At 57.5% G+C, this 11,093-nt stretch overlaps 1 protein-coding gene across 1 annotated transcript; it reads left to right on the forward strand.

Annotated features, from left to right (window-relative positions):
* The first annotated feature begins 1,549 nt into the window (after positions 1 to 1,549).
* NR1D1 (nuclear receptor subfamily 1 group D member 1) lies at positions 1,550 to 9,656 on the forward strand. The gene is made up of 8 exons (XM_047757237.1): positions 1,550 to 2,205; positions 5,313 to 5,660; positions 5,948 to 6,036; positions 6,140 to 6,284; positions 6,626 to 7,269; positions 7,541 to 7,726; positions 8,249 to 8,459; positions 9,157 to 9,656. The coding sequence occupies exons 1-8, from the start codon at positions 2,175 to 2,177 to the stop codon at positions 9,354 to 9,356; spliced, it is 1,854 nt and encodes a 617-aa protein (XP_047613193.1). The 5' UTR covers positions 1,550 to 2,174; the 3' UTR covers positions 9,357 to 9,656.
* Positions 9,657 to 11,093: the final 1,437 nt, after the last annotated feature.

Genomic DNA, 11,093 nt, shown 5'->3' on the forward strand with positions numbered 1-11,093 from the left:
CCTCTCTCGGCTTCCTCACCACCCAGCTCACTCCTTCCTTGGTGTCTGCACTCCTCCCTTTTCTCTGCCTCTTTGGTGGCTGTTGTCTTTCCAGGCATCTATCCATGCTGTCGCAGGAGCTCCCTGTGTGCAAGTGGAGAAGGGCTTCCAGTGTGAAAAAGAAAAAAGAAAAAACAAACTCTCCTTAGAAGGCAGTGGGACTGGGAGGGATTAGCAGGAAGCAGCAGGTGGCCCAGGTTCATTCTTCACTCGCCTGCTGCAAGAGGCTCCCAGGAGTTCTTGTGGCTCAGCAGTAATGAACCCGAATAGTGACTAGTATCCATGAGGACTCAGGTTTCATCCCTGAGCCTAAAGATCGGGCGTTGCCATGAGCTATGGTGTAGGTCCTGGACATGGCTTGTATCCCATGTGGCTGTGGCTGTGGCATAGGCTGGCAGCTGCAGCTCCAATTCGACCCCTAGCCCGGGACCTTCCATGTGCTGTGGGTGCGGCCCTAAAAAGCCAAAAAAAAAAAAAAAAAAGAGGCTCCCAGCTCTCTACGTAGCCCAAACCTCAAACAGAATAGACCTCTCTCTACTTTACTTGAGACCAGGACAGGTTTGCACCAATGGGGCAGTTGCTTCTCTGAAGAGAGATGCTGGCTGTTTCTAACCCCTGTTCAGTGTTTCACTTTCACAGCCACCCACCTCCCTAATGGTGGGCAAATGAAACTAGCAAGGGATGTCTGACCTTGGGCCAATCACTCCTTCTAAGCCTCATTCTCCTGTCAGCAAAGGAGGGAGGGTAAGGCGGTCTTTGTGTGCCCTTCTGTGGAATCCACGCTACCCTGAAGCACTGGGGGTGGAGGTGTCACTCTGCTCCCAGGCTCTTGCCTCACCTCTGGCTCCTTTACTTTAGGACGGAAAAGCACTTTCACCACAGTTCCCCTTCCTTGTCTTTTTTATTTCCCAGACAAAAGGAAATGACTCACCCCAAAGTCAACTTGAGTGGGTGGGGTGGTGTCATACAAGCAAACAGGGAGTCCCCAAGGACATCCTCACCCCCACGGCAACTCTTTTCCCTACAAGGAGTCACGTTTCCTTTCCATCTCAGGACTTGGTCCTGAGCAGCAGAAGTTCAGCTTAAGTTCCTGACTTTGGGGGTGTCACCCTCCCCTACTTGGCATCTCTCTCCTGTCACCAGTAACCTCAAAGGCTAGGTCAGTCCTGCAATCACGTGAAGCCCTCACGTTTGCAAGGTCTGCAGAAAGGAGCTGTTAGCTTTGATCTCCCAGGGAGCAGCCAAGCTTGCCAGTCCCTCCTTAGGAATTCACATGCCTCTGCCATACAGGCTTTCCAAACGAGCCACCCTGAGCCTTCAGCGCACCCCACCCCACGCGGCTCTCAGCTCCTCCCCGGTCCCAGCAAGAGCTTTTGCAGGCAGAAGTGGGGAAATAACGCAGCCCGCCCACTTTGCCAGCGGACTACATATCCCGACAGCCTCGGGTTTACGCAGGCGCACGGAGCTCAACGTGCCTGCTGCTGGAAAAGTGTGTCACTAGGGCACGAGGCGCTCCCTGGGATCACATGGTACCTGCTCCAGTGCCGCGTGCGGCCCGGGAACCCTGGGTTGCTGGCGCCTGCGCAGAGCCCTCTGTCCCAGGGAAAAAGGCTGGGGCAAAAGGCGGCTGAGATTGGCAGAGTGAAATATTGCTGCTGAGGGAACGTAGCAGGGCACACGTCTCGCTTCTTCGCGCCTGGGTGCCCCCTTTCTCCCCATCACCTACTTACTTCCTGACTGCAACCTCTCTCCCTCTGGGACTTTTGCACCGGGAGCTCCAGATTCGCTACCCTGCAGCGCTGCGGAGCCGTCAGGCAGTGGCATCCCGTGCACTGCAGAGACCCTTCTTGCTACCTTCTGGCCAGAACTACCGCAGGCTGATTCCCCCCGCCCCTTCCCCCACACTCTCTCTGCTCTTCCCATGCAAAGCAGATCTCCGTTGCTTCAGCGTCCTACCCTTCTGCAGGACTGCAGTCCGGCCAACCCAAGACCTTGCTGCAGGGTGCCTCAGATCCTGATCGCGAACCGGGTCCACTCTTGGCCCTCAGCCAGTGCCCAGGGGGCGACAGTGGCAATTCTAACCTCCAGTTTGTGTCAAGGTCCAGTTTGAATGACCGCTGTCAGCCGGTGAAGACATGACGACCCTGGACTCCAACAACAACACAGGTACTAAGATTTCTTTGCTACCATCATTCTTTCTCTATTGCTGTCTCCTCTCCTCCATCTACGCCTTACGCCTTAGAACAAGAGGAACTTTATAAGGGACTGGGGACTTCCTCCGCCTAGGGATTTGCTAGTGTGATGGGGGCCACGCTAGGATTTGCTAGGCTGGGATTTCCAGAACAGGTTCTTCGGCCTGGGAATGCCCTCGGAGGCGCCCAACCATCACCCCCTCAGAGTCCCAAAGCTCCCTTTAGCCTGAAGCACTCGTATCGCGAGGAAGGAGGAAATGGAGAGCGGGTACGTGTGCTGAGATGAACAGTTTAGAGGAACTGGGAGCTCTGGAGCAGTGCCCCGAAACGCCCCCGTCTGTCCACCCCCTGCAGCTATGGCATGCCTGGACTTCTCAGGAGGACCCCCCCCCCCCGCCCCTCCTCTCTTTCTCTTCCTTAGCTCCTGCAGGCTTGAAAGAACTTAAGAAGCATTGGGGCGATCTGGGTTCCAGGCAGGAGGGGCTGGGGAAATGTGTACGATCTCACTGGGGGATCCTCCGTGACAGTAGGGAGCGGCACTTGAGGAGCCCCAAGAGTGGTGCTCTGCCCCAGGGAGGACACCCAGAGCGCCCAAGCGCCCTGAGCGCTCACATGGCTGCGGAGCCGGGCCCACGTGCTGAGTTTGTTTTCATTCAGCTGAAGCCGTGGCCGCCACCCCATTGGTGGTTGCCTCCCGGCCCCGTTACATAATGAGCTCCGCCTCCCAGGTTGCCCAGGCAACGCGTGTTCCCTTCTCTCCTCCCCTCGGTAATCCCCGCCCAGCTGGCGTTCGGAGCCCAGCCCAAGATTCGGACCCCGGACGCTGAGGAGGGGCGGGGCGAGGGCGGGACTGCTGCCTCTGATTGACAGGAAGAGGAGAGGGCGGGGCCTAGGGTTCTGGGGTTCCTCGTTGGGGAGCCACGTGCAAGAGGCACACGTGGAGCTGGGACGTGAGGCCGGCTGAGGGCTTGGCTCCCGCCCCGCCCCGCTGAGATCTGGGTGAAGCTGGGCTGACTCACCGCCCCCGCCTGCCTCCTTTTCCTGTCCTCCTGGCCGGCGGGGGCGGGGGGGGGGGGGGCCCTTCCCTATAACCGATGAAGCGTATGATGGAGCCATCCCTGACCTCTCGTGCCCTCATGTTTACACCCTCAAAGGAACCATATCTAGCTACCTTTCTCCTCACTCCTTTCCCCTTTATTCTCTCTGCACCTACCTCACTGTACTACCTTTAGACCCACCTTCTCCACCTTACAAATTCTTTCTGCTCCCCAAGCATCTCCTTTCTTAGTCTTGCAAATACTGCTTTACCCCTACTGGCACCGAATGAGATGCGGTTTGCCCCCTAAGGACTTCCCCCAAACAACTACATTCCAGAAGCATAGCTGAAAGGATATTGTCTCTTTCATTTTTTCACCTTTTTTCTTTTTTTTTTTCCCCAGAAAGGAAAACTGGGACCCAGAGAGGGGAGTTGATTTCCTGTAGGTCACAGGTCAAGTTGGTGGTGATAGATCCAGATCTAAAGTGAAACTCTTGCATGTGCCCCCGACTCCCAGGTTGGAGTCTCTTTGGATGAAAGTCTTACACCCTTTTTGGAGATGGCTGAACTAGGTCAGGTTCATTTACCACCAAATAAGTATCCCATCCCCCCACCTCAACCCTGAAACTGTAGGAGCTGACAGGTTGTGCAACTATTTTACAGGGAACTGGGTTCACCCTGACCAACCTTGAGCTATTTTAAGGTTGCCCTGCCCAGCTTAGTGTGTGTCAGTGGGTGAGCAAGACATGTGCCTCCATGGTGGCATGGCCTGTGTCACCTCACACGTGTCCTGGGATCCTCCACCCAACTCATGGCAGGTGGAGCTAGGTGCTTGTCGAAGGTGTGGCAGGCAGCTCACCTTTTCTCCCCCTGCCAGTGCAGTGGGAACACGGCCACCTGGTCGGCAGTCTAACTAGAGGGCCAAAGTCCCTGAGTGGCCAGAGAGCCAAGGTCGTTGTCACCAGGCTGAGAGATCTGGAAGGGGGAATTCCAAAGCCTTGGGCTGAACAGTTTGTCCTTCATTCCGCCTCTGGCGACTCACTGTTCCGCCCTTCCTGGGTTCAGAGAGAGTGTTCACTCTGATTCTTGACCTTGCAGCCCAGGGGAACAGGTTCACTACCTTCAGTACCTTCAGAGAAGATGTCTTCCGGTTTTCAGGGAATGTGACTTACTCTTGTAGGACCTCCACCCTCCTCTCCTTGCTGTTGACTAGCTGCCTCTCCATGGGTCTCATCCCTGGAATGGTCTCGGTATTTTTTTTTTTTTTTAATTTTATTGAAGTAGAGTTGACTCACAATGTTGTATTAGGTTCAGGTATACAGTGAAGTGAATCTGTCATACATATAAATACGTCCATTCTTTTTTCCCGTAGAGATTATTACAGACTGTTGAGTAGGTTTTCCTGTGCTATACCGTAGCTTCTTGTTAATCATTTATTTTTATGCAGTAGTATGTATATGTTATTCCACCCTCCCAATTCCTCCCTCCCCCTAATAGTGTCTGGTCTTGGTATTAAAATTAAAATCGGCAGCTGGGTTTTTGTTGTTGTCGTTTGGGGGTTTTTGTTTGCTGGTTTTTGAAGCCCGGGTATTCTGAATGTTTTTCAGCTGCTCATCCCATCCCCAGGTTGGCTGCTGACGATTAAGTCATTAGCTGCAGTTGATATTCTCTCTATATATATGCTTTTTTTCCTTTTTTTTTTTGCAGCTGATATTCTAAAGGCAGGTGTCTTTGAAGGGGGGAGGGTACATGTGTGAGATACAGAGCATCACAGAGGTCATGCCTCTGGGGAGGTATCTCGCACCCGAGGCAGAAGCCAAATGTACCTGCTGAGCGTTGTGGGGGTTGGTTGGCCAGGTCTGATATATGTCGGGGAGTGGCTTACTGTGGCTCTTCTGGGGGTGTCAGGATTAGGGGCTCCACATGGTTAACTCCTGAGTGTCCAAGAGTGTTTTGGAGAGGCAGGCTGGGAGTGAGCAGAGTGGTGCCCTGGGATCAAAGATCTATGGTGGTTGACGTCCCCTTCCCTTGTGTTCTCCTGCCAGGTGGCGTCATCACCTACATTGGCTCCAGCGGCTCCTCCCCGAGCCGCACCAGCCCCGAGTCCCTCTACAGTGACAGCTCGAATGGCAGCTTCCAGTCCCTGACTCCAGGCTGCCCCACCTACTTCCCACCATCACCCACTGGCTCCCTCACCCAGGACCCAGCTCGCTCCTTTGGGAGCATTCCACCCAGCCTGGGTGACGATGGTTCCCCTTCCTCCTCTTCCTCTTCCTCATCGTCCTCCTCCTCCTCCTCCTCCTTCTATAATGGGAGCCCCCCTGGCGGGCTACAAGTGGCCCTGGAAGACAGCAACCGCGTGTCCCCCAGCAAGAGCACCAGCAACATCACCAGTGAGTCCATTTCCAGCTGATCTGATCTGGGGGAAAGGAAGGTGTCCAGGCCTAGGCTGGGGGTTGATGTTGATGAGACCGTCGTTCCCAGGGCTTACTCTGGCCTCAGGGGTGCCTCCTAGAGTTGCACCAGCCTCTGTCAGCCCAGTCTAGTCATTTGAGTGTCCCCTAGATACCGAAGCTCCTTCTCAGCTTCCCCATCCCAGTCACCAGCCCAGAAAGCCTCCCCGCCTCCCTGGCCACTCAGAAACCCCACCAGTTCACCCGCTGCCCCTGTCTTCCCACAGAGCTGAATGGCATGGTGCTGCTCTGTAAAGTGTGTGGGGACGTGGCCTCGGGTTTCCACTATGGCGTGCATGCCTGTGAGGGCTGCAAGGTGAGGCAGGGAGGGGGTAAGGGCAGGGGCAGGTGACCTTGTCCCCCAGGACACACAGGCCTGGCCGCGTCGGAGATGCTCACTGGCTGCCCCTGTCCGACAGGGCTTTTTCCGTCGAAGCATCCAGCAGAACATCCAGTACAAAAGGTGTCTGAAAAACGAGAACTGCTCCATCGTCCGCATCAATCGTAACCGCTGCCAGCAGTGTCGCTTCAAGAAGTGTCTCTCCGTGGGCATGTCTCGAGATGGTGAGGCAGCACTGTTGCTCCACGAGCATCCCCACGCCCTCCGCCTCTTGTCCCCTCGAAGTTTCTGAATTAATCCCTCCCTTAAAAAGTCCCACCACGGTGCATCTTGTTTGTATGGGGGGGGGGAGACCCAAAGCTCACCCTTTTGGGTAGACACACTCTTTTTTCCCTTTTGTCTCTCTGGTCACCTCCAACCACAACCCCTATTTAGGAACCCCCCTCGATGGGTGTGGCCTTGCGGGGAACCCCAAGCCCTCAGGGTCTTGCCCTTTGAGGAGGAAGGAAGAGAAGCATGTGAGTGCGTATGAGAACTTCCTGACACTGCTCTCATCCTGTCACAGCTGTGCGTTTTGGGCGCATCCCCAAACGAGAGAAGCAGCGGATGCTGGCTGAGATGCAGAGTGCCATGAACCTGGCCAACAACCAGCTGAGCAGCCAGTGCCCGCTGGAGACCCCACCCACCCAGCACCCCACCCCAGGCCCCCTGGGCCCCTCACCGCCCCCAGCCCCGGCCCCCTCACCCCTGGTGGGCTTCTCCCAGTTCCCACAACAGCTGACGCCTCCCCGATCCCCAAGTCCCGAGCCCACAGTGGAGGATGTGATATCGCAGGTCGCCCGGGCCCACCGAGAGATCTTCACTTACGCCCATGACAAGCTGGGCACCTCACCTGGTAACTTCAATGCCAACCATGCCTCAGGCAGCCCCCTGGCCACCACCCCACATCGCTGGGAAAGTCAGGGCTGCCCACCCGCCCCCAATGACAACAACATCATGGCTGCCCAGCGTCACAATGAGGCCCTGAACGGTTTACGCCAGGCTCCTTCCGCCTACCCTCCCGCCTGGCACCCTGGCCCTTCCCACCACAGCTGCCACCAGCCCAACAGCAATGGGCACCGTCTATGCCCCACCCACGTGTACCCAGCCCCAGAAGGCGAAGCACCCGCCAACAGTCTGCGGCAGGGCAACTCCAAGAACGTTCTGCTGGTGAGGGCACGGCGGGGGTGAGGCGGGCAGGGGGCCTGGATACTGGATTTAGCACAGGGCCGCGGGTGTGCCTGGAGGCCGAGTACAGGCAAGGGCTCTGCCCAGGAATCCCTGATCTCCACCTGGCACCTGATTGCTACTTTACCTGAAAGACCCACCCTCCGGGGCCACAACTCTAACCCCAGCAGAATCTGGGGCCCAGCCCTGCTAGGGGAGCCCGTCTGAGCCAGCCTGGCTGATACTCCCTTCCCCAAATTCTTTCCTCCTCCAGGCATGTCCCATGAACATGTACCCGCACGGGCGCAGTGGGCGAACCGTGCAAGAGATCTGGGAGGATTTCTCCATGAGCTTCACACCCGCCGTGCGGGAGGTGGTGGAGTTTGCCAAGCACATCCCCGGCTTCCGTGATCTTTCTCAGCACGACCAGGTCACCTTGCTCAAGGCTGGCACCTTTGAGGTGAGTGAGCCTTTGTGCTCCCTGCACTTGACCTCGGGAAGGATCCAGCAGAGGCTCTGAAACCTCAGGGTCTTTGACCTTAACTCTTGACCGATGAAGGAGGGGGCAGAATCCTTCCCAGTCCTGCCAGTGGATGGCTGGGACTTCTGTCGTCTCAGCTGGGGTCTCATCACATCCTGTTACCTCAAAGTGACATTTAAGGGTACGGCGCTGCTGCCCCCCCCCCCCCCCCCCCCCGTTCCAGGCCTGAGCAAATTAACTTCGATGACGAGGTACCTTGCCCAAGGTCACAGGGAGTGAGTGACAAGGCAGAGACTCAGATTCAGGCCTGCTGGATTCCAAAACCAGGGCCATGTTCCCCATCCTTCTTCTGGGGTGCCCCCCCCCATGCTTACTCAGAAACGAGCCCCAGTCTCCACTGAGAAATGTCAGGCAGCACCAGGAACCCCCCTGGGGGAAAACTTCCGGGGCGATGTGGCCGGTGGCCCTCCCGCCCGACCCGGCTTGACTGTCCCGCCTCAGGTGCTGATGGTGCGCTTTGCGTCGCTGTTCAACGTGAAGGACCAGACGGTGATGTTCCTGAGCCGCACCACCTACAGCCTGCAGGAGCTCGGCGCCATGGGCATGGGCGACCTGCTCAATGCCATGTTCGACTTCAGCGAGAAGCTCAACTCCCTGGCGCTTACCGAGGAGGAGCTGGGCCTCTTCACCGCGGTGGTGCTCGTCTCGGCAGGTAGGTCAGGCTCTCACCTGAGCCTGACCCCGGGGGGGAGGAGGCGGACGCAGTTGGATTCAACACACCTTTTATGGAGTACCTACTCTATGCCAGGCCCCGCACCGGGCGCTGGGGATACAGACATGATTCAGACACAGTCTAGCTTGGGAGACAGACTCATGCCCAACTAATTATAAAACAGTGAGATAAGTGTCACAGTAGAAGCATGAACCAAGGGCTCTGGAAGCACACACACAACTATTTCTGCCTGGGGAGCTGGGGAAGGAGGTGACACTTGAGTGGGGCCTCACAGGACACGGAAAGATACTGCCAGGCAGAGAGAGGGGGAAGGGCATCCCAGGTGGAGGGACCGACAGAGCGAAAAGCAAGGGAGCCGGGGCGTGTTTGGCCAGGTTGGGGGGCGGGGAGGAGAGTGGCCTGGAGGTTGGGAGGGGACCAGCCCTGCTGAGCCTGTGCTCCCACTCCCAGCAGCTGGCGGGGGCGCCTCCCGCTCTGGGGTCAGAGGCCCCGGGGTGGGGGGGTGGGGGCGGGCGGGGGGAGAGGGAGTCACGACCCCCCTCCTCCTCCTTCCCCATCGGCCCTCGGAGGGGCTTCGGGGAGAGGCTGCGTCGCCTGCGCCGCGTCCTCGCAGACCTCGGGGTCCTCGTCAGAGGAGGTCAGGGAGCCTGCCTCACTGCTGTCGTCTTCCCCACAGACCGCTCGGGCATGGAGAATTCCGCTTCGGTGGAGCAGCTCCAGGAGACGCTGCTGCGGGCTCTTCGGGCTCTGGTGCTGAAGAACCGGCCCTCGGAGACTTCCCGCTTCACCAAGCTGCTGCTCAAGCTGCCGGACCTGCGGACCCTGAACAACATGCATTCCGAGAAGCTGCTGTCCTTCCGGGTGGACGCCCAGTGACCCGCCCGGCCGGCCTTCTGCCGCTGCCCCCTTGTACAGAATCGAACTCTGCACTTCTCTCTCCTTTACGAGACGAAAAGGAAAAGCAAACCAGAATCTTATTTATATTGTTATAAAATATTCCAAGATGAGCCTCTGGCCCCCCCGAGCCTTCTTGTAAATACCTGCCTCCCTCCCCCATCAGTGAACCTCCCCGGGCCTCCCCTATTTAAACCACTCCCCCCCCCCTTATTCTCTAGCGCCCCCCCCCTCCCCCCGACTTGTTCTCTTCCTGTCTCAAATCCAATAGTTCACAGCTGAGCTGGCTTCTGTGGTGTGTGCTCGTTTTGGGGGTGGGATGGGGTGGAAATATGGCCAAGGCTGGGGGCACACCTCTCCATCTGGTCAGTTTGTGGGGTGGGTACTCTGCCAGCAGATGGGAGGATTCTGGGAAACAGCACGCAAGTCTAAGGGGGGGTGCCCAAGGGGATTATTTTCATCATATATTTATTACATAAATATATAGTAAAATAGACGAGCAACAATTACCATAAAAATATCTTTCTTTAAAATCCTGACCCAAAACACAACGGGGTGAAAAATCGCACATAACAGACATACTGATTGTCAACGTGGGGCAGGAGTAGGAGCCCCCCGCAAGTCACCCCCACTGGCCCCACCCCTCCCTGGGGAAGGGCCCTACCTCCTTCCCTGTTTCTGGCCACAACCCCTCTCCCCCCCGCCCCAGCACCAGCTTCTCATACATTCAGTAGCGCCTCCAGGGAAGTGTCCCCCTCCTCCCGCCCAGGAGTTCCCAAGGCAGGAATTACTGTCCCCCTTATGGACGGTGTCTATGTCACACGCCCTGCCCTCTCCCAGCCCTGTAGACCCGCCACCAGGGGAAGGGGTAGGGGCTCCTCCACCCCCACCCTCCCCAAGTCTGAGCAGGGAGGAGGCTGGATGAGGTATGTGTGTTATGAGTGATGGGAGGGGGAATACTGAGATGGAGAGGCGGGTGGTGGGGGCGGGGTAGTGGTCATGGCTCTGGCACCCCTTTGTCCTGGCCTGGCCCCCCTTCTCCTAGTCCCGGCAGCCCCTCCCCCCGCCAATACTGCACCCGCTGCCCCACTCTGCCTGCCCTAGTGCCCCGGGCCAATACTGGGGAGGCATGCTAAGCACCCACGTCAAGGCCATCCCCCTCATTAGCACCAATGGCCCCCAGGAGAGGGCCCTGTCCCCCACTTCCAAAGCAGGGACTGGGACGGCTGCCTCTCTAGAGCAGGTGCGTGACGCTCCTGAGTACCCCCCCCCGGCTCCACCCCCACCACGTGTACTTGCTCACACATTCACGCAGAGAAACACACACACACACACACACACACACACACACACACACACACATCCCCCACATCACCGAGGTGTGGGGGGGGAAGGGGTCGGGTTCTGGGGCGGAGTAGGGGAATCACAGCTCATATGACTGGGGAGGGGGGGGGTGGATTCCCAAGCGCTTGTTAAGAGGCCAAGACTCTTCTGGGCCTTTTCTCCACCATGTGCATGGCTGAGACTGGGAAGGGAGAGGCGGAGGTGGGGATGCAGGGATGGGGGAAGACAGCAGACAGGTCAGGAATTCCACTGGGCCCCCAAGGGGTGGAAGGAGGGTACAGGAGGGCTTATCTGGGACTAGAGTAATACAGGAATCAGTACCCCAGGAGAGAGAGAGAGAGAGAGAGAGAGAGAGAGAGGATAGAGACAGACAAA

The sequence above is a fragment of the Phacochoerus africanus genome, chromosome 14 (genome assembly GCF_016906955.1).
Source record: "Phacochoerus africanus isolate WHEZ1 chromosome 14, ROS_Pafr_v1, whole genome shotgun sequence".
NCBI lineage: Eukaryota > Metazoa > Chordata > Mammalia > Artiodactyla > Suidae > Phacochoerus > Phacochoerus africanus.

Coding starts and splice junctions, on each gene's coding strand:
- NR1D1 (XM_047757237.1), top strand. CDS start 2,175: ATGACGACCCTGGACTCCAACAACAACACAG. Junction 7,270..7,540: donor ACTCCAAGAACGTTCTGCTG/GTGAGGGCACGG, acceptor TTCCTCCTCCAG/GCATGTCCCATGAACATGTA. Junction 7,727..8,248: donor TCAAGGCTGGCACCTTTGAG/GTGAGTGAGCCT, acceptor GTCCCGCCTCAG/GTGCTGATGGTGCGCTTTGC.